We start from the raw sequence: 24,047 nt of genomic DNA on the forward strand, positions 1-24,047 counted from the left end.
TCCCGTAGGCAGCCCATCCACCATGGGCATGCCCCCCAGCCAAGCCACATGTCAGCTTGCACTACTGATCACCAACTCATGTCCCCCTGCACCCCTAGCCCCCAGCAGTGCAGGGCACTTGCCAGCAGGCCCCCACTCATGTCCCCCTGCACCCCCACACCCCAGCAGTGCAGGGTACCTGCCAGCAGGCCCCCACTCATGTCCCCCTGCACCCCCACCCCCCAGCAGTGCAGGGCACCTGCCAGCAGGCCCCCACTCATGTCCCCTTTCACCCCCACCCTCCAACAGTGCAGGGCACCTGTCAACAGGCCGCCACTCATGTCCTACTCATGTCCCCCTTCCCCCAGGTCATGACGATCCTCAATCATGGCCCTTATGGCCAGCCTCCCCAGCCCAAAGACCCAACCAAGTATTGCATCCACCCACATAGAAAAGGCAATTACATGATACAACCCCAATGGCAAGTATGTAAATGAACACATGTCCGTCACACACACACAATGGGTGCAAGGGAATGTGAAAACCCATATCATGACATGCATGAAACCAATGAGATAATACCACACATCGAAGTATGAAGAAAAAAATGTATTAAACACAACATGAATCTAATTAAAATCCAACACACAACAATGGGAATAATAAAAGAAAAGCTGCATGTCCGTAAAAGAATAAAAAACAAGAAATCATAATCCAAAGAAATCCAGAAGAAATGGTGTCCAAAGTCACAGTCCAACAAAGCAAAGCCTAGGGAAAAAAGAAAGTGAAAACCATTGCTCCATGGTGAAAATAAAATAAAAGAGAATAATCCAATGGTGAACTTTGTACAGATGAACAATCCAGGGTCCATGAGCCCAACTGATGAAATGAAACCTATCAAAAATACTACCTAATAAAAAACTATTTACAAAAATGTGGTGCATTGTCCAAGCGCAACCAAAATAAAGAAAAAACAAAAGGAAACCTAACACCATCTAACTATATACAATGGCGGCGGGCAAGTCCAGCGGCTCACTCTGTGGTGTCCTGGGCCAGGGCATCATCTTACTCCATGTCTATTTGCCAGAGGCGGGCCTCTGTTCTGGCCCCGAGGTCTTGCAGGGAGGCACTCATGGCCTGTTCCAACCCCCTGCGAGTTGCCTCAAGGCACTCTGCCCGCCTCAAAGCCTGACACATGGAGAACTCCGCCCTGACCATCGTGAGCCGCGCCTCTTCCGCCTGCCGCTGCTCCGCACCTATCTGTTGGCCCAACCGGTGCCACTCGGAAGACACTCCCATTCCTGGGTCCTCCTGCCCTCTGGCCGATGCCTGCCCCTCCGATGTTGATGGCCCGAGCCATCATTGCTCCCACCTAGAGCCTGCTCCTGCTGCTGCTGTCCATGTGCCGTGTCTGATGGTGCCTGCACATCCTCCATCAGCTGGTCTCCAGTTGTGGTGTCCACCCCTGCTGGGCCGCCGACTCCCGACTGTGGCAGGGATGTGAGCTCCACCAAGCTGGCTGTGTTGGTCGGGCCAGGTCCACAGGGGGCCCTGGTGGAATCTGGGCCGGAAGACGGTGTGGAGAACGACTGGCGTATAGTCTCCACAGAGGAGGAGAGGTCCGCCAGAGTGCGCGACACATGTAGGAACCCACCATCCAGGGCCCCTCCCAGCAGTGCCACGTCACGACGCTGCTCTCCGTGATGGCGTGCGTTCTCCACCAAGGAAGAACGCACGTTATCACGAATGACACGCGTGCGCAACGCAACACCAACCAGGACGGAGCCCATACGTTTGTGGGACCCCTTGTCCGCAGGTAGTGGAGAGGCAGATGACATGGCACTCTCCCCTACCTGCGGACGGGCCTGGGACGGGGCCTCCCTGCTGGTACATGGTGGTGCAGTCACAGGGTCAGGGACAGCGACATGCACAGGCCCCTCCGCGGTGACCTGTGCTGCCTCCTGACCCTGGCCCTGGATTGCACCACTTGCACCAGTGGTACTACCCCCAGCAGGCCCCATGTGCGGCTCAGTAGCGGGCTCCTCCTCCTCTGTGGAGACCACCAACCTGGATGTCTCCACACCGTCTTCCGCCATTGGAAGCCCCTGTGGGGGCTCACCCGGCCCTTCCTCCACAGCCGTTGTGGCAGACGCAGCACCAGCCCCCTCGCTCCCGGATGATGGTAATTCCTGGGAGGGTGGCTGGGCCTTGCGTCGCCGCCCAGTGGAGGCATCCCCGCCGCTTGGCTCCACAGCGCCGTCTCCACCCTCTTCTTCACTTGACGCTGCATAGAGGGGGACATAGAACACAAGCATCAGGGTACAGTACAAAATACCCTAGACAGGAAGCAATAACACATGAGTGGCACTGTCAAATGTCACTTCCATCCTGTCATTCCACAACACATGGGTGAATGCACACAACACACATGCAGAAACAGTCCCGGCGCCTGCAATCAACATCAACATCCATGTAGAAGGGCCCCTGTAAACCAAGATGTTGCCTTCAAAGTCACATGCATCCATGGCGTTTCAAAGTCACACACACACTTCTCAGGCACACACACACACACATGTGCACCATACACGTACATGACATCAGCACCCATTCCTCACCCCCCCTCCATGTCCAGGAACAGAGACAGCCATGCTTTCATGTGTGCATTCCGCATAGAGCTCCCCATGTTGCATTAAAACACATGCACCAACCATGTGGTTCACACATAACTGGTCTCACATGCATGACCATGATGTCCCTGCACACACACATCCATACATGGCCCATGTCACACATACAGGCAAGCATCAGACTGCCAGCACACTGCAACATGCCCTGTCTCACACAGCAATGCTTGGCCACTTACCGTTCAACTCCAGACGGGTCTGCCTCCGAAGGATCTGGGCGTGGAGCGCTGGGCCTACGCGTTCCAGGACCCTCATCTGTATGTTACTCATGCATGCCCAGCCCCCCTCCGCGAGGCGCCGGGCCTTGTGGAGGGTCTTGGACCTGAAGTCCTCCCAGCGCTTCTTGACGTGGTTGATGTCATGGGTTGCCACCCCCTCCGCGTTGATGGCAACCACTACGTCGTCCCAGATCCTCTCCCGTCCTTCCTTGTTGGCGCATGATGTTCTGAAGAGGGTATCATAATGCCCCAGGACATGCTCCACCAGGACATCAACTTCGGTGGCAGTGAAGCTGGTGGCCCTCTGCCTCTCTGGCTGGGGGTTGCCAGTGGTGCCAGATGGAGATGTGCCCGACATGGCAACCCCAGAGGCAGGAGTGGGTGGGCAATTGGGTCCTGGGGCTGGGCTGTGGAGCGATGGTATCCCAGTTGGGAGTCTTCTGTTCCAGCAGGGGTGGACACAGCAACTGGACCCCTGCAGATGGCTGATGTGCAGGCACCAAATAGCAGGGCACGTGGGCAGCAGACAGTCAGGCAGCAGCAGATGGCAGGTGGGAGCGTGCTCGGGGCTCTGGGGGGCAGGAAAATGGCCTTCAGGGCAGGAGCGTGGTCTTCCGTGTGTGTACGCGTGGCCAACTTGATACGGAGTGATTTGGCACGTGAAAAAATTGCACGTCAGCGTGTAATTCGAGGAAAGGCCCTTAGCGCGTAAGTGCGTCAGCACACGTATGCAATTTCATTGGACCAAAGGCCCTTAGCGTGTAAGCGCGTCTGTGACGTATCGCGCACGGGCGTTGCCCTTTCGCGTGTAACACTTCCCGCAAACCCCAGGAATACACGTACCCCACTCGCACAGGGCCCTTTCGCGTGTAAAACTTTGTGCGAACACCAGGAATACACGTACCCCACTCGCACAGGGCCCTTTCGCATGTAAAACTTCACGCGAACCCCAGGAATACACATACCCCACTCGCACAGGGCCCTTTCGCGTGTAAAACTTCATGCAAACCCCAGTAATACACGTACCCCACTCACACAGGGCCAATCGCGTGTGAAACTACCCGCGAACCCCAGTAATGCACGTACCCCACTCGCACAGGGCCAATCACGTGTGAAACTACCTGTGAACCCCAGTAATACACGTACCCCACTCAGTATATACGTGCTTTTTATTTGTGCACACTTTTGTAATGCGCAGGGACGATACCGCCTGCCATCGTGTGGCGGATGTGTTTAGGCCTGTGCGTGTCTTTGCCCGTGCGCGTGTTTGCCCTATTCGATTCCATGAATACATTTGGTTTGCGTGCGTGTGGGCGTTCCGTGTACTTCCCAGCAGTACTTCCCCTGTTACGCCTTCTTTTTGACGCGTTATTCCCCATTCCGTGTGTTACGCCCCTGTTCCGCCTACTTTTGTTGTGTGCGCAGCGCTATGTGCGCTTTCACTGTGCGCTTAGCGCACACTGTTTGGAGAGGTGTGCGCCAGCCTGCACCATGCACAGATTTGGCGCACAACCAGTGGGAAAGTAGCGCAGCGCCTTCCTTGAATCGCACGCGTGCACGTGCACTGCGCTTTCACTGTGCGCTTAGCGCACACTGTTTGGAGAGGTGTGCGCCAGCCTGCACCATGCACAGATTTGGCGCACAACCAGTGGGAAAGTAGCGCAGCGCCTTCCTTGAATCGCACGCGTGCACGTGCGCTTGCTTTCTCACGCTTGCGCCTCCTTGCGCCTGCTTGCGCTGGGATTTTCGGCGCACGTTTGTTCCATGAATCGGCCCCCTAATGTCATCTCAGAATTTTTTCGTAGTCAGTTGCATAGCTGGAAGGAATCAAATATACTTTTATCAAGAGTGATAGGTTCATACAAATCTTTTTTAAACAAGAAGTGGTCCCAATTACTGAGACATGCATGGGACACTATATTAAATTATCATACAAAACATCAAAGGTGTTACTCTGGCTAAATTATACTATGAAATGGCAATTTCTTTTAGATCTTGCAATTTATATACAGATCCTTTTTTTAGTAATGATACTCAATAATACATATTCTGCCAATGTTACCATTTTAATCACATTTTATAACATGTCATTTTAATACACATTGGGCCTCATTCCGAGTACGGCGCTAACCAATGGCGCTATTAACGCCTTGGTTGACGCCGTACCCGGAACGGCAGCGCCTTGGTGGATGGCGGAATCACCGCCCCATTCCAAGGTTGGCGGGGCGGTAATTCCCCATTCACCAAGGCTCTTCCCCATTCCCAAATGAGCCCCCATAGGGCTCAATGGGAATGGGGAAGATGCAAATAACGGTGACCGTTCATTACGGTCACCGTTATTGGCTTGCAGGCCCCTTTGTGCCCTCGACTTTAACACCTGCTCAAAGCAGGCGTTAAAGGCGAGGGCGCAGAGGGAACTCGGAGCATGGCGGTAAGGGATTACCGCCACCGGTCTCGTTACCGGTGGCCGCTATCCCTTACCGCCATACTCGGAATGAGGCCCATTCTATTCTTACTTTCCCTAACTAAATAATAACGCTTAAAATATCCACCAAACAAATCCTATAAATCATTTTGACAAGAAATAGTTTCATGCATTTTAGGATGACATGCTATACGGTCACTCTAAGTGGTTAGAACTAACACTGATTGATGACCTTTCAAAACTATTGTACCTGATTTGTCTCGGGAGGATAGCTCAGGGGCAACGTGCTCGTCTTGGAAGCAAGACGACACAGAGCACCACAGGTTCCATCCCTGGGTCCACGCTTAGAAACCTCTGGTTATTAAGCGTGTTATAAATAACCTATCATATCATGCTTTTTGTAAACCTCACTATTTAGTGTCAGTAATTTCTCTTCAGTTGGGCTACAGTATAGCTATTCTGCCTCTCTGTATTTGCTGCATACTTCTGTTAAAGTGACTGAAAGGGAGTGAAATGTAGATCTAAGCAGAGGTTACTCTCTCCAGGGACACCAGAGGTCCCATTTCCATGGTCCCATTTCCTCCAGTTGGCGTAATGCAGATGGGTGCTGTTCACATTAAAAAAGAGAGTTTGCAATGCAGGGAGCTCTGGTCTTGTTTCCTTTTCGGATGAGAGTTCCATCAGGATGAACAAAACGGGGCTATGAACTAGGAGTACTGAATACCACAAGGTGGTTACCCATGTTTTTATGTGCCTGTGAGCACTGTTCAGACAATCCAAGAAATAGACAAACCCGAGATCCGGGTAATGACCGGGCAATGTAAACAACTCCATGATCGAGAATGAGGAATTTAGAAGTGTCCACATTTTTTAGTGCAACATAAATTATGCAGGCAAGAGAGTAAGGCCCTCATTACAACCTTGGCGGAGGACCATGGTGCTATTAGCACCATGGTCCATGCCGCTAAGGTTACGATTCCACCATGGTGGATGGCGGAATTACCGCCCCATTCCAAGGTGAGTGGGGCGGTAATTCCCCATTCACCATTTGCCCTTCCCCATTCCCATTTTTGCCCCCATAGGGCATAATGGGAATGGGGAAGGCGCTAATTACGGCACCGTAAATTACAGTGCCGTAATTAGCTCCAAAGTCCCTTTGTGGGTTGGAATTTTAACGCCTGCTAAAAGCAGGCGTTAAACACCAACCCGCAAAGGGACACTTGTAATCAGGCGTTAAGGGTTAACGGCGCCGACGGCGGCGTTAAACCCTTAACGCCTGAGTTATTGGGCCTCATTACGACCCAGGCGGTAAGTTACCGCCTGGGCCGTGACTTTACCACCATGGCGTAAACTACGTTTACGCCATGGTGGTTGGCGGACTTACCGCCCCATTCCGAGGTCGGCGGGGCGGTAAGTCCCCAATCCCCATTTACCCTTCCCCATTCCCATTTTTGCCCCATAGGGCATAATGGGAGTGGGGAAGGCGTTAATTACGCCACCGTAAATTACGGTGGCGTAATTAACTCCATGGTCCCTTAGCGCCATGGATTTTAACACCTGCTAAAAGCAGGTGTTAAAAGCGCCATGGCGCTAAGGGACCTCGTAGTTGGCGGTAAGGGGTCGGCGCAGCTAACGCTGGCGTTAACCCCTTACCGCCAGGGTCGTAAGGGCCTAAGACTCTAAAACAAAAGAAGAGATCCCCCAACCTAAGTCCGAAAGCACCCTTTAACTGACAGCAACTTGTGCAGTGAAGTATTCTTTAGTAGTCTTCTTGCAGCAGTGGCCGCTCCTTCAACACCCTTCTGTGTTAGCAAACGCACTAGTGCAATCCATGCATAGCCAGTGTGTCTGAGCATTGAGGACTTTCCTCTTCTTCTAAAAGTGTCTCCGGAAACAAGGAGGATTGCCCTTAGACCTCAACGGAGTGACAGTTGTCACAGCCATTTGATCTTGATAGCAGAATCCTGAAGATATCTGCATGAGTCAATGAGATTCATGCCTAAACCCACATTATTGTTAGGGTGAGTGTTTAAAAATAAATTGAGCACATAACACAGCGTGAAAATATATGTAGTCATTCAAGCATAAACCCTTTTATCACAGACATATTTGTGAAATATCTTTACTCGTTCTTATGCTCCCAATATGTTCTTTGATTTTTGACTTAGAAGCCTGGAACACTCATTGGTGCTATTTGAACCTTCCTCCATTCTCCTAGGGGCATTCCTAAGATCAAAAGCTGCTTCTGTGGCTTCTCAAGCCCTCTTGAATTATTTGAGGAGCGGTAATATGATCAAATCCTCATGCTTCTTATTAAAGTGATTCTTTAGATTTTAGTTTTTGGTCTGTCAGTTCTAAATCATTTTGGATGAGTTAAATGGTAGATATTTCATCTTGCTGATTCATTTTGCTATGCAGTCTCTTGTTAGTATTTACAAATCACACAATTTCGAGTTTTGATAACCTTTAATGCAGAAATGGAAAATGCGTTAGCTTTAAAAAGTCCCAAAATCACTTCCCACATATGTGGGAAAGCATACACAACAGACTGCTTTAATTATATAAAGGCAAGCATGCCCTTAGACAATGTACTGCTTCAAACTGATTTCCCTGCAAACTAAAAAGTCTGTGGTGTAGAGTTGCAACTCTTAGATACAATTATTACAGCATTTCCATGCAGTCACAGTGTTTTCTATGTTCTTTTGTTCCTCTTTATAGACTATGTGCAAATAGTCTACTGTTACCTTCTGGATTAACTTCTGTAACTCTTGTAGGGGCTGACGGTATTACTCTCCCCTTTTGTGCAAACGATGTTTTCCCAAATGTCTTTATTATATTCTTGTTCTCAGTTTCATGACCTTGGTTGACTTTTCCCTTTTCCCACGGTAACAGGGTTTCAACTCTACTCCTCTCCCACTTTGTGTATTTCATGTAGCTCTACCCTTCATGAACATGGTTCTCATTCCTCAGCCTATCTCCAATACATTTCTCATTAGCACTGGGACGAGTTTTATTCAGGTTATGATGAGTCCCTCTTAACTGTAAGGTAATCCTGTTCCCCGTATTACAGTATTAGCTTTCTGCTTCTTCCTGTCTCTGCAGCTCACTTGTCATGCTGTCTGATTTACGTGTGTTTTGTTCTTGTCTTCCAAATCGAACTTGCTCTGTATCTAGGGTTGGCAGTGGTCTTCTCCCATCAGTGGTATCGGCACTGTTTTGCAGGCGGACTGCACACCACCATTGCTCTGTGGCCATGCTGCCACCAAACTCTCTCTTCAATCGTGTTGTGTTTACTTCCGTTCTCACATGCCGATCTCCCAGCATCTGTGGCACTGCTTCGGAGCTTGACTGTCTTATGCGGCTCTGTGTTCTGCAAGAGCTCTGCATCCCTCCGCTCTACCATGCACAGGGGGCTTCCCCTGGGTCTCACTGCTTTTTGGCTTCTCTTGGCTTCTCGCTGTCTCACACTCTCTCTTGTCATATCATCCCTTTTCAGCATTCTTGGCACATACCATTGGAGGGACTGATTTAAAGGGATAGTCTTAGTTTCCTGTTGTGGATAGAATAAGTTCACTTCATCTTTATGGAAGTGATACTGTTCCGTTATGTTAGACATATCCATATCGCCATCACTTTTAGGGCATCAAGAAGTTCCTCACAGGAAAGGTCTTCCCACTTTTTTCGAACCCTATGGAGGGTGTTGCGGAGCAGGCTCACTTCCATAGCCTCAAAGGGATGGGGGCTCCCCCTTGGGGAGAAGGCACAAAACTCCCTCAATTCATCACACCCCTTACTCAATTGGACTGAGATTGGTACTTAGGAGTAGGAGACGGCAAGACAGGGTTACTCGGTCAGAGTAATTTACAAAGCTTTTTACACCACCATGCTTAGCTACTCCTCCATCAACCTTTATGTATTGGCTACCCCTTTTGCATTACCTCTATCAGCAACATTTGAAATGAGTGATTCTGGAAGCTTACAAAGGGAGAGCCAGGAGTTACAATTTCTCTTTCTATACTTGTAACCTATCCCTCCACCTTCTCCCATTACCGGCTGCTCCCTAAAAGCCCCCATGGCCTGAAACTGGCTGTCACTCTCCAAACCGTCAGCCAGAAGGTTTGGAGAATGAAGGGCAGTATATTAGTCTATGGCATTCAGTAAAACGTAATTGCTTTATATGTTACCTAGATCACAGTCTGATTCCAAATTTGTTTTATTATCCAAGTGTTTTTAAATCATGTTTCTATTTTCATAGTAACCTCTCTGAATGATCTTTCTTCACAGTGTCCCTAGAGAACTGGACACGCCTGGATTTTTCTTCAGTTCTTGTCGACGGGTCCCTCTCAAACTTTGACATTGCACATGTCAGCAGATATGGATCTGATGATGTCATCACTGCCAGAGATTATTGCTTATCAGGTAAATATTTAAAATGCACTATTCCAAGATCATATTTTGTGTTTCATACTGCGTTCTAGAGCTTCTGGCATCTGCAAATGAAATGACGATGACTCCCTTAAATTAATTAGGATATTTGTTATGAAATCTCTATCAAATTTAAACATTGTGCTCCTTTCATAATGTTGCGCTACCCTCATAACTTCACCTGTGTCCTCTTCCTCAGTTTGCTCTCAAAACCACTCATGTGTGGTCACCACCCTTGAGGTCCGGCCATCAGCCATAAGATGTGTTTTCTACCCAGAGACGCAGACTTGCTCACACAGTCTGGAAGGCCTGCATTGCCAGCTCCTGCTGAAGGAGCCAGCCGCCTACATCTATCGGAGGCAAGGTAAACACGACCTTCTCCTACCTTATCATCTCCTATGCCCGACTGGCAGCTAACTTCAACAAAGTGGGAGAGGTATTGGGATTTAGAATAGATGGAGGGTTCCTGAGCCTTAATGCCGCTTGCATGCTTCCATGCCCCCACCAAGGGTAGTGATTCTATGTCAAGACTGGAGGCGAGCATTATGCTTCAACTTCAATTAATGCTCGCCTCCTAGTCTTTAATAGAATCAAGACTCCCTGTGCAATTAGCAGGGGTAATCTTCATTCTACAACTAAACTCTTTAATGAAATAGCCCATCTGATATCACAGTATGATCTCTTCTTTAGGCTCCATGGAGTGTTTAAATTCGAGACACTGCGGACCAGACAAATAGTTGCTAAAAACAGGATATTCCCATAGAAAACGAGTGCGTTACGCCAGCACGAAAATCTTATGCTGGTGTAAAACAAAGTGGTTTTGCAGATGGAGTAAGAAGGGGAGGGGAACATGTGTAGTCTCTTCCACCCCCCCCCCCCACTCATGCCTGCAAAGCAAGGACCGTAAAACATGCATTATTTACACTTCTATTTTATGCCATACATAAGGGACTTAAATACGAACGTGTCATTATTTTAGGAATCGGCAACAGGGTTTAATATTTAGAAATAGTACACACATTGATAATGGTAGAGGCAATAGCATTGTCCTTTTATGCATTGATATCATGGAGTGGGTGTATACATCATTGTACTTTCTAATTTTACCTAAGTCTTTAACAGGATATGAAATGGGATAGTCGTGTAGGTACTAGGAATGTCATGTCAAAAAGTGTCTCACAAATATTAAACAGTTAGATATTTCGACAAAAAAAGATCACACTAATTTCTCAGATTGAATGTTTTTTTATTTTAAAGTAAATGTTTATTTTGAACGGCAGAGGCAAAATGGAGCACGCAAGCAGTACAAAAACTACAAAAAACAATGTAATCCATAAAACCAAGTGGTAGAAAAACACCCAAGTGCCATTGGACTCACAGCAGATGAAACAAGTGCATGGTGGAAAAAAGAGAAGAGAAAGGAACACATCATGTATCATGAGAACACAGAGAGCAGATCATGTTACAGCAGGACACTACAGCAAGAACAGCAGGGCAAGAACAACACCAAAGAACGCAGGGTGTATATGGTGGTTGGTGAAAGGAAGATATAGACGGCATTGGCCGCAAAACCATTCTAGCTTGATAGGTTGGAGCTGTCTGGTTTGTGTGGCCTAGAAACCATCTTCTGAAATCTGGACTTGCCCTGGCAAATCCTTTTTTCCTTGGAATAAAATGGCATCTTGACAAATGTCTTTTTGATGGTCTTTTTTAAATGAGCAATAAAAAATGTTGGAGAGTTAGGCTTAGTGTAGGATCAGCTCAGGGTTTGGAAGAGAGATGCAACCAAATAGAAAAATAAGAAATAAGGTGATAGATGGTTGTGAATAGGGGAGAGTTTGAGTTATGGTTAGCAAAGAAGCGGAAATCATCATATTAAAGAGAAGAAAGAAAGACAAAAAGAAAGTAAGAAAAAAAGACAAAAAGAAAGAAAAAGGAGAGAAAATATGGGGACGTAGAAAGACATTGGGCCTCATTACGACCCAGGCGGTAAGTTACCGCCTGGGCCGTGACTTTACCACCATGGCGTAAACTACGTTTACGCCATGGTGGTTGGCGGACTTACCGCCCCATTCCGACCTCGGCGGGGCGGTAAGTCCCCAATCCCCATTTACCCTTCCCCATTCCCATTTTTGCCCCATAGGGCATAATGGGAGTGGGGAAGGCGTTAATTACGCCACCGTAAATTACGGTGGCGTAATTAACTCCATGGTCCCTTAGCGCCATGGATTTTAACACCTGCTAAAAGCAGGTGTTAAAAGCACCATGGCGCTAGGGGACCTCGTAATTGGCGGTAAGGGGTCGGCGCAGCTAACGCTGGCGTTAACCCCTTACCGCCAGGGTCGTAATGAGGCCCATTATGGGACAAAGCCCTCGTAACATAAACACACATTGGGAAAGTCAACCGTTTTGGCTCTTATATAGGCATTAGATTAGTGCTTGCAAAGCACTGCACTCATATGCACAGGTTCTCACGACATTTGTCAGCTGTTGCCATCCTACTCCCAAGTCGTACCATCACAGCAGTGCCAGTCAAATCATCTTGTATTCCCAAACTATTGGTTTTGACAATGTATGTTTTTCAAACACGTGTTCAAACCTTTCAATCTTTGCTTGCCGGTACGTCAGGATCTCAATGGGCAGCTTTTAAGCCATATTTATGAAGCAATCTGGGTTTGTGGGTACTGTCGTGGAGCTTAAATGCACACTTCATCATTTTCAGAAAAGTTTATTTTGGAAATACAAAACATACCATCCAAACCACAACAATAATCAGCAATCCACAATATTACAGTCATGAATAAAAAAATGCAAAATACCATCAACATTAAAACCATAAGAACATTGCCAAGATACTCCGGTTCAGACAAACCTTAATAAACGTCCTCCGAGACGCTGTAAAAAAGGACAAAAGTGGCCACCCCACATAAACTAGTCTGCCCATAACAAATAATGGAAAGCAGGCTCATAACAACGGGATCCTTGGTCCTGCAAAACTGGTTTTAATGTATGACCTCTAGTGGATGAGAATGCGTCCAAAACATTAACATATGTGCTAAGTTTTTTTTGGCCGTGGCACAAAATACACATGATTGAACCTCTTTCCCCTTGGACCAGGCCATCACCACAGCTCTCAAATGGATGCTATTAAAATGCGCCCTTGTGATTAGTATACTCTGAGAAGGATTCTGAGCCCAACACAGATACTTCTGGAGACTTGGGGCCATAATAATCATGTGTTTCCTATTAGCCGGCCCCATGATCGCCAATCACTCTCTCTTCTCTCTAAAAGACTGACGTGCACTGGCTTTCATCGTTTTTATGACATTAGAAGGTATTAGATCTACCGTGTAAAAACATTGAATCGCATCCATTGCCACCAGTGATGCTTTAACATACCTGAGCCTGGGGATCTTCAAATGGGAGTCCATAGGCACCAGATATATTTAATTAGCTCATGAGTGAAAATGGCTTTACTATTCCTCCAGACTCTCAGCCAATGACTTACAGGCTGGGATGCAATAAAATCACTAAGAAAACTGCACCCCAATTCCTGGTGCACTGCAAAATTAGGAGCTGACCTAGGAAGTGCCAACATTCTCCACCACCTGAATACACTCAATCTTTTATAAGTCATTTACAACGTGGCTGTACACAAAAGGAGTTCCAAGGCCTGCTCTGTGGTTCCAAGACCCAGTCTAACACCAGGCTGAATAGGGGAAAGAATATTACTACTCTACTCCCAAGACTCCAACCTCCCCAGGAAAGCCCTGCCCAAGATCTTTAACCTCAGTCCAAAAGAGAAATTGGTCTATATGAGGTTGGGAACGCCCTGGGCTCCATTTTACAAATTAGATGGATCACTGCACGGGACCAAGAGACATGGTGAGTACCTCTCGCACAAATAGCATTGAACCCCAAGGTCGGAATAGGGGCCCAAAGGTCTGGTTCTACCAGAAACAGATTGGCTGGCACATTATCCGGGCCAGGAGTCCTATTCCTAGCCTGACATTTCAAAGCTATCAGCATTTCCCCAATTGTGAAGGTAATTTTGTCTTTCGTCAAAGATAATAGCTGTAGCACATCCAGAGCTCATGGCCGTTTAGCTGCCACCACCACAGTACCACTGCTATATAAGAAGGAATAATGAGAAACCCACACCTGGTCCGAGACCATCACAACCGTGCCACTATACTATATTTGTAAAAAAGCTGATTATTAACAATGTCCCGAAAAAGGTTTACTGTCATTAGTGACCGAAGAGTTAACCCACTCCTCTCAAGACTCTGCTTCAGTTTCACACTTTTTGGAAGCAATGACTTTCTTGTAAGTGACACGCGCCATGGCTATATTACGCTTCGTGGCCAGGGGATTCTTCAAAGTTTCAAGCAGGGAGGACTTAGATTTTGTGCAGTCTGCATTGAACCACCCAGGGTGCCGTCTTTCCTTCCTATTGCCAGCCGTCTTAGTAAATGAGGCAGAGAGGTTGATCTGAAAAAAATGTCGGCCCAAATAATGTTATGATCTGGGCTATCAGAAAAAAATGGTTCGAACACCCACCAATTATTTATTACTATGTCCTTCTGCAAACTCTCTCGGTCTGCTGACTGCCATTTTAACCAGTGCTTTTGGCCATCAAGGGAAACCTCTGTCTGATAGGACAGATCTACAGGGACATACTTGTCCTGCAGCCTGACCTCAAGCCAAATGGGGACATTGTCACTGCATATGTCACCCAACACCCTAAATCCAGTAACACAGTCCCAAGATTTTACAGGGACACAGAAATAGTCATTTATGAGTGACCCACTGCAGAGGAAAAGGTATGATCCCCGGAATACCATTGGGGAAATGGCCATTGGCTGGTGGCAGTCCCCATTCAAAGAGGAGTAGCCTGAGCCCCTCTCCACAGGTTCTATCATCCCTCATGATGGGTGGCAAAATTCCCATCAGATAGTCTTCAGAAGGATCAAATATAGTACAATCTGGACCGCTACCTAACTTAGCATTAAACCCCCTCTACCCAAGATAAGAAATAGGGCATTTGCAGCTGCCCACGTTACCAAGCCCTCCATCACAGAAGCTAATACTGAAAGGAAATTCTTAGTATGCTGAGCATGAGGACTATTATAAATGTTTACCACCAAAACATCACAGCCGCCCACCCTGCAAATGCTCACCACCTGTAGAAAAGGTCAGGAGAACGCCAGCTGAAAGTATTCACTCACAAGGTGTGTTTTGACCAGGACACACAAACCTCTGTAGCAGCACCCCCTAGGGTTTTTCTGTGCTGCTACGCAATAGGTCATAAACCTATCAATAATTGCATCCTTCATTGCCCTTGTCTCCTGTAGTAAGACAATATCAGCCGCCCAAAAAGTGACAAAGCCTTTGCAAAGCCTAATCTGGACTTAATGCCAGTTACATTCCATGAGCCAAATGACAACAATTCCGCTGACTGTGAAGCTGGAGATTTAGTGGACGTTGCATTTGGTGGATCTCCATCCACCTGCCTCTGACGGGGCCGTACTGAACCTCCCTCTCAGCTATCAGCCCATAATCCCTAGAGCTGCTTCATAGGTGGGTCCTAGATGATCGAGGCATACACCTTCTCCCAGGTCTGCTTGGAGACCTGAAAGGTCACTGGGGGGATCTGCCTCAGCCTCTGCTCCAGTTCAGGTCCTGTCAGATCAATAATAGGTCGATTAGGATCAATAAAGTCTCAATATTTCTACCTAGCCCAGAATTCCAGGAGAAAACAATGGGTTTCTCCAACGAGGAAACACCCCCCATCCCCAACCCCCTCCTCCTTCCAGTGATATCAAGAGTCATGGATATGACATAGATCAGCCTTCATATCTTCAAATACCTCAATACCCCTTATTGCTAGAGCCTCTCGACAGTTCAGAATGCACATATGAAAATCTGCGTTGACGAAGGAAAAAAGAACATTACACCCCTTGCAGAACATACAATCTGATAAGATGCAGATAGTTGGAACCAATTTAAAAGAAATATCGTTTACCCCAGCACTTCCAACAGCCCACACTCTAACGCTCTTTTACAGGCATTTTTATTGCCATGTGTTAGGCCCTTAAAACAACATATTAGATTTAGGTCTCATCAGCCTCTCCAAGGATCATTTTTGACAACTCATCACCCCACATCATTGCAGGGAGCGCCCTGGGAGGCCTGGGGGGCGTCAGTCCTCCACATGTCTCTGCAAACACCATGCTCAGATCCGCTTGGGGAGCATGACCTTGAAGAACAGAACCAGCGTGTGCAGCAACAGTTCAGGTGCAAGAGAGCCGATTGTGACTCTCCACCAGGCTGCCAGTGTGCATCGAATAGTTCTTTGTCCTCTTACAGCCAACTCTGCCCCGGTTGGAGGGCACATCAGACCATCCCCAGTGTCTTTCACCACCACCTTGCAGACATTGCAGGCAGAAGGCCAGACCGAGCATTTGCGGCTTTGATGACTTTATCATCTCTTACATCTCTTGCCACAAGGGAGGTTAGGAATTTCACCAACAGACTAATCATAAGAGGCCAGTTTTTCCACTTCTTTGTCACACCTGTCCATCAAGATCATGAACGCATCTCTCGGTTCTCTGAAAGCTGTAGCAAGCCTATTAATATGCTGATCAAGGTATGAGACTTGTTCTAAACTTGGGCCCACACAAGACTCAGTGGCTAACTCAGTGGCTGGCTCAGCGACTGGCTCATTGACTGATATACCATTCAACAACAAAAAAACTTGAGCCCACAAGATTCTGAAAAACAGGAAGTGAGTTTCGATAGCCAGCCTGTGCGCATTCTGGTTGATAGCCACACTGTTCCTTAGTAACGGAGAAGATATACCGGGGCTCTCTGATGTGACTACTCCCCTGGTTGCCAGCAGAACCTGCCGGACAACACTGGGCGTTTGTCAAATTTTGCACTTGGGGGGAATTACCCCTCAAAAGGTCCCCGGCTCTTCCAAATCAGGGAAATCAGCATAATTCAGAATAAGACCACCCCTTGCCCCCTGTGCTTCCCCTGGCATCCAAGGGAGCCAGGAAGACAGTTTTCTCCATAATAGCAGTCAAACACTCTAAAGCCTCCAGGATTGCTCTTGACGAGGGTTCAGTTGCAACAGAGGGGTCTTGGCCAGCATGAAAAGCAACATTAGAAACTGTATTCATTGGGGCCCTCGCCCCAGACAGCTCCAAAGATCCCTTACCTACAATTCCAAGACCTGAGGTAGGGACTCGGATAGCTAAGTCAGGAGCAAGGACTTCCAAAGCTGCTGCCAAATCGCTTGACATCAATATCTGAACGTCTCCACCCTGAATCCTAGACAAACGTTCCACTGGGTGTTCAGTCATATCTTCAGACAAAGCAGCTTCGAAGCCACTCAACTCACTTATATTTATACTAACAGGTGGGCTGACGTGTGCCCGCTGCAACGTCCACATTTGAATTGGTACTGGATGCCATCACTGCCACAGTCTCCATGCTTTCATCTTCACTTGTCCCTCTGACTGTCGGGGCCCCCGTGGCCCTCTGACTTCGAGCCACGCCATCAATGGTGGACTGCCTTGATGGCTTACAGGGCACTACAGCCTTCATACCCATGAGGCTAGCTGTGGCGCCTCCCTTGTTTACTGCCTTTTGTGTTCAAAGTTTTGCCACCATGTCCAGCTAAGCCAGCCAAGCCACTCCTCCATGCCTTTCCCACTGCACAGCAAGTACACAGAGACTGCAGATAATAAGGCAGCCTCCTATGGAAATTAAAAACAAAAAGAAGAAAAAAAGAAACTTGTATTTTCTGTTTTTCCTTTCTTCCTTTTGGCGGTGAAGGTGGTCAATGTGGGTCAGTGATGTCAAAATGTTCTTGCAGGCCTACAGGCTTCACATGCTTACAACAGAGAACCACCAGCTCCTCTTTTAAATTAATAGGGTGAGAATGTCATATCTGCCCATGGCTCGCATAAAGACCCCCTGGCCTCCCAACACACCACTGACATGCTCACTGAAAAGCACGCTCCAAATGCTGCTATTTTCGTGAGACCAGAGCATGCTGCTGGTAAACACTGTCCCCAAGGACAATGTATGATCTTACCCCCAGCAGTCACTCTGCAGGAAGCACAGCCCCCCAGGGAACGAAGGCACTCTCTCACCTTCTCTCACAACAGCCCAGATAGTTCTGGTTCTAGCTCACGGGCTGCGTAGCTTGGCCTGCCAAAACAGAGAAGCGTCTCCCAACAGGTGCTGCACACTCACTGGTGCTGCCGACAGGCAAGCACAGTGTTTTGTGTCGGGGTGCAGTCTGCACTCACCACCGCCCTGCCTGCCGCTTTGTCCTGCAAATGAGCTCACCATGCATGCCTGCCTGCCTGCCTGAAGCCTCAAGCTGCATCTACCCGCGTGTCAGGCATTTTCGACTGCTTCACAACTTCAGCATCTAGTCATGGCGCTATTCGGTTCGGTTCGTACGTCAGCACCACACTGACACAGCTCTGGGTCGGGGCTTCGTTGATCCCGCGCCACATCTCCTTCAGCTTTGACCTTCCCTTCACTATGGCCCCTATCTCAGGCTTAGGTCAGAGGAGAGGACCTAACACCCAGGAGGAGTCCCGGAGGAGTCAAGCCGCACTGCACAGCACCACAACATTCACTAGCAGCCGCTTCCAACTCCAAGCAATCAATGTTATATATAAAAAGAGAACTACTTAGAGATTGAACATCAATGCAAGCATGTAGTCCAGAATTTTATAATTTGCACCAGATCGTTATTCCAAAAATGTATTCACCAGGAGCCACGAGGATAGTTAGATTAGAAATCTCCTTTATTTTTAACAGTTGCAGAGCCAGGACAAGGGTTGATCTCTAGAATCACCTGAGTTGAGCACAGAATATTTCCCAAGAAAACAATACATGAACTATCTAGAAAGGCAATAGCAATGCCTGGTGACTGCAACATAACTGATTACAAACATCAACTGTCTTGGAATTAAGCAATCACAAACAAGGCGTTTGTACAGGCCTTAACAAGTGCTCTGGCACGATTAACAGGCAGTATACCCCTCCACAGAGTTTTGTTTAGATTAAGTCAAAAACTGTTGATGTCTGTAATTGGTTATATTTTCTGACATGTGAACAGCTTTTATGTATTAATTAAGCAGTAAGACCCTCGCAGGGGGGGCATTAACACTTCAGGTAATGCTCCGGGGCCCGTAGTTACAGGCCCGAGCAAAGTGAGGGCCTTAACAATGGCCCCGGGGCGTTACCTGAAGTGGCAATGCTCCCCCCCGGCGAGGGGCTTATTGCTATTAGTACCCCTGGCCCACAAGACCAGGGAACTAAAAGCATTGTTATTTCTGTTCCAAAAGGCTCCTATGTTTCAGAAAAGAAAAAAAAGTTTAAAACATTTCCCCCGGGGAAGGGAAAACAGGTAGTTTTACCTTTCCATGTCGGCTATTGAAAAAAGTAAACAAAAAAAATGCCCGCCTATGAAACGGCAGAAGGGACTACACGGAGTCCCTTCTCTCTCTCCATGGTGCCCATTAAAAAAAGTAAACAAAAAAATGGCCACCATGGAAAGGAAGAAGGGACTATGTGTAGTCCCTTCTTCCTTTTCATGACGGCCTGTCGCAGATTAGGAGCGGACGCGCTAGGAACAGAAGTGTTCCCAACACTTCTGATCCCGAAATGGACTGAAAAGAAGGTAAGCAGGGGTGGCGGGCGGGGAGGGAATTCGGTGGATGGGGGAGGAGGGTAGGGAGAAGGGGAGTGCCACACTTACCGCGTTCCACAGCGGGGCAAGATGGTGGTCTCCAGCCATGAGGCTGCTCGGAGAACTTTGGCAGTCAGTCGAGGTGACGATGGAAGAAGAGTAGGAGTGGCAGTTGGAGACTGGCCAGGAAATTCAGGAGGCATGTGAGTGAGGTGGGGGACCATGTGTGGGGAGTGGGTGAGAAGGGAAGGTCCCGTGGAGGGGGAGAAGATGTCAGGCCCAGAGAAGAAAATGGCAGGAGGAGCTTAATCATGGGTACAGAGGTGCAGGCCTAAACGGGGAGGTAAGGCCCACATTCTGACCTTCATAATTAGCGAAGAGGGCTCTCACATCACCGAGGTAGGTGTCAAAATGACACTGGCCTATGTAAAATACCATTGTAAGATAACATCAATGTGGCTTCTGCAGCTGCCCGTGCACGATCACTACTGTATCATTAAATAGAAGCAAGTAGTGTGCACCATTAAATGTATTTTGAAGGTTTTGAAGCTAAAACTAGTTGGAGGCAGACTTTGCATATACATTAAGTGGCTGAAGGCACACTTGGTTGAAACACTCATATACATCAGGAGAGGATTTGCTGTTACAATTAATCCATTATATTTCAGAAGTTTGCTTCACAGCAGCAATGGTAGCTCTAATAAAGCATGTCAGTGAAGGCACGCCCCTGAACGCTCACGGCAGTAAAAATACAACTCACTGGAGAAAAATGACCAAGATATTCTTGCAAGGATAACAAGTTTTAATCACACAAAAAGTAGTTAGGCCAGCAAAGAACTCTGCTGCCCCAGAGCGTTCTGCCAAAAGTAGCACAAGCAGAAGGTTATAAGGAAACACATTGTCAATAATGATGACGCATTATAAAATAAAAACTTGTGTGGCTGGTTGGCGAGACTCTATACATGGGCGGCCTGCAAAATAGGGGATGCCAGGCTGCTATTGGTCTCAGCCCCATCCGTCTGTCTTCCATCTCGTGGGGTCAGCTGCGCTCATCGTCTCCAGGGAATGAAGGCCACGTTCCTCATTAGTTACCATTGTAAGACAATGATATTCTATCATTATCACTGGTACTGGGAAGCTCTAGGACTGGCAGAGGGGAGGCTTAAGATCATGCTGACCCACACATTCTTTTCTCATTCCATATCGCACTATCCACACCCAAGATTTCCCCCCTTACTTTGGACTATAAGTTATTCCTCCCTGTACCTCGTATTACAAAGTGTGTCCTTATGAAATAAAGTGGGATGGCCATGTTCTTTTAGATCATTTATGACCACTGAGTTTATGGTTGGTGGTCTGGGGTCACCTAGTATCGTGGAATTTAGGGGTCTTGTGCTGGGGCAGTTGTGGGTGTCATAAATCCTGGTGGGCTGGGTGGGGATTGGAGGTATGCTTTTGGCCTGGCTGTGATAAATGTGCATGGTGGGGTGCCTGGTGCTGTCTCGCGGCTTTGCAGGGCACATGCCTTCTTGGGATAACAAGTGTGCGCAACAGTTATAGAACAAAGAGAGGCTTCTATGGGAGTTAGCAGCGCAGGTCTCTCTATCATCAGTGCTTGGTCCTGTTCAGATTTCTTCATTGGGCCTGTGTTAATCGTGCAGCCATGCGGCCTAATGTTTCTACCATCACTATAAATATGGTGTTTACTTGTCTGTATCTGTATTTCATGTAATATTGTGGTCGTGCAGGGTTTCTTAGCACATCCAGCCTCTCCCCTGGTAAAACACTTGTGTATAGGCGCGTTACAAATACCATATCATATCATATCATATCATATCATGTATGGGATTTGCCTCCTTCTAAAGCGCCTAGGGGGGTGGGAGAGGTTAGTTTCCTTCCAAACATCATTTGCTGTGAAAAGTGGCCCTTGTTGGGTAGAATGGACTCCTCTCCTACTCATGCCTTCATTCATCACAGGTCGTTAATTGAGTCCCACCAACATAGAGAACAATAGGTCTTATTACAACCTTGCCGGTATCCTGGTGGTAAACCCGCCAGGATACTGGCAAAGGCTGTTACCGTTTCTGGCACTCGGTCCGGAGGCATTGCTGCTGGATTACGAGTGCCGGAGGGACGGAATAAATCCCCATTCATGGAGTCCAATAGGACTCCATGAGGGGATTTGCCGTGATTACCGACACCGGCAATGGCGGTGCCGGTAATGAGGGCTTTGTTTGCCGGTAGGGTACCTGGCTTACACTCAGGAGTAAGCTAAGGTGCCCCACTGACAATCCCATAGTCGGGCGGTCCAGTAAAGTTCTGGTATCCACGAATACCGGAATCTTGTTACCAGACCACCCAACTTGGACTGAGGCCCAATGATTATTCGTAATATATGTTACGAAACTCTCTGAAACTGTAATTACCAGTATGCAGCACTAAATAGTGCACCAATAATGATAATAATAATTATTATTATTACTATTATTATCATCATTCTCATATTGAAGTCTCACTTTCTGAGATGCAGTGGCATATTCTCAGGCTGCAACAGTTTCGAAAAACAGTTTTTCTCGAGCAACATTGTCAAAGAATGTCATGCACCTTTTATTCTGGAATCTGCTGCTTGGATGGGGACGTCCCTAGAGATTACATATTGCCCTTCAAGACGGCCCCTCTACCACTGGATGTAAAGCCTTCTACGCAATCTAGCAAATGAGAACCCATACCCATTGGCTGAGCCAATGACCTTCAACTAATACCAACTCCTCTCCCACTGATTAATGGAACGCAATCACGCAAATGAGAACCCCCTCTCCCATTGGCTGAGCCAATGACCTTCAACAAATACCAACTCCTCTTCCACCGATTAATGGAACATAATCCAGCAAATGAGAACTCCTCTCCAATTGACTGATCCAAGGCTATTCAACAAATACCAACTCCTCTTCCACCGACTGATGGAACATAATCCAGCAAATGAGAACCCCCTCTCCAATTGACTGATCCAAGGCTATTCAACAAATGAAAACCATTTTCCATGGACGAATGCAAAGCCATCCAGTAAAATGACAACCGCTTTGCCAGCGACTGATCCAATGCCATCGAGCAATGGCAACAACTCTCCCTCCTACTGATAGAGCACCATGCACCAAATGGCACACCTTCACACCAGGTGTGATGATCATTTTCCTTTCCACTGACTCTGTAAGAAGGTTCACCATGAGATCTGCTGCCTCTGCTCACTCATGATCTTCAGAAAAACCCTCAAAATCTACATCTTCGTCAGCCACACTACTCGTTTGCCCCACCCGAGCCGGACAACATAAAACCTCTGCCAGTGCACTGACTCCGAGAACAGCTCACAGGGGCACACTCAGTATCTAATGGACACAGTTCCACTTCAAGGCGGCCCATTTCTAAACATCGGGGCCTCAGAAGGGATCAGTGCTAACCTTGAGACAGTTACATTGCAGACTGATTGATGCAACTTAAATGAACACATATCGTTTGGTTTGCTTTGTCTATTTTCTATTCGTGGTTTTGTGTAGACTGCAATTAGTCATTATGTGTGTGATTTGTCTCTCGTACACATGTGTACCATGTAAATCGGTGTGGCGGGAGGTCAGATCCACATAAAGACATTCAGTGGTAAGCAGGATGTGTGTGAGAAGGGGAAGTTCAGGTATGTCGAACGAATGACTACATTCAAGATTTGTAAAGTGTATCAGCAGAATCAAAAGATCAATATTTATTCAAGAGGCAATTTATTACAAGAGTGATTGACGTTGAGGGGCTTTACAACTTCATAGGCTGAATGAATTACGCTGATGTGACTGCATGACTATGGTGTGATAATGTAGTGCTTGTCCACGATGCCGCTTGGAGAGCACTGGAAATGCCATTAACCAATGCATCCATGGAACAGGTATGGCCCAGGAAATAGTGGTAGTATAACTGTACATATTTCCCTATGCTACATATGCTGCTATGTCTTAGCACTGTTCTCGATGGCCGAATGGTACAACTGTTCAGCCCTGTGGCCGCCACTGTACCGATATTAATACAGTGGAAAGTGGAGTACCAACAATTCCATGGATGCTACCATGCCAATTTACATGGGTCACTGAACAAACAGGCACTTTAACAATGCTGCATTGTGACTGACCAGGCCTGATGGTCAACTAACATCTGATAGGCTCTTCCTGTGACAAAACTGTGAGACAACCAATCCGCTTCCTGGGCAATGTCCAATATGTACGTAAAGGACTGGCACTCGAGTAGGACTCTACATTCTTGGAATGTGATGTAGGGTGTCCTTTTACCTAGACAAGACATTTTGTTAGCAATTTAAGTGTGAGTAATAGGAGCTTGGTCTGTTTCCAATAAATATGACAGAAACAGTTTTTCGGCACTTGTCGATTTTCTTGCCTGTACACACAATGGGAAACACTTAAATGTTTCCATTTTCGATGCCACTCAAAAGGCACAGCTTGTGGAAAAGCCTTCCAAAATCTGCAGAGTACTGATTGTTGATGATTGGCAGCAATAACAATATCAACTATATGCTTGCAACAAATTATGATATCTTGGATGAT

General features: G+C 47.3%; 1 protein-coding gene across 1 annotated transcript in view; it reads left to right on the forward strand.

The window, feature by feature from the left end:
- TG (thyroglobulin) overlaps positions 1 to 24,047 on the forward strand; it is a 1,030,738-nt gene that overhangs the window by 515,009 nt on the left and 491,682 nt on the right. Inside the window, exons 35-36 of the mRNA XM_069622147.1 lie at positions 9,591 to 9,725; positions 9,931 to 10,095. Coding sequence (XP_069478248.1) covers positions 9,591 to 9,725; positions 9,931 to 10,095 — 300 coding nt within the window. The remainder of the gene's footprint in view (positions 1 to 9,590; positions 9,726 to 9,930; positions 10,096 to 24,047) is intronic.

The sequence above is a fragment of the Ambystoma mexicanum genome, chromosome 5q, assembly GCF_040938575.1.
Source record: "Ambystoma mexicanum isolate Mex_15411 chromosome 5q, UKY_AmexF1_1, whole genome shotgun sequence".
In the NCBI taxonomy this organism is placed as follows: domain Eukaryota; kingdom Metazoa; phylum Chordata; class Amphibia; order Caudata; family Ambystomatidae; genus Ambystoma; species Ambystoma mexicanum.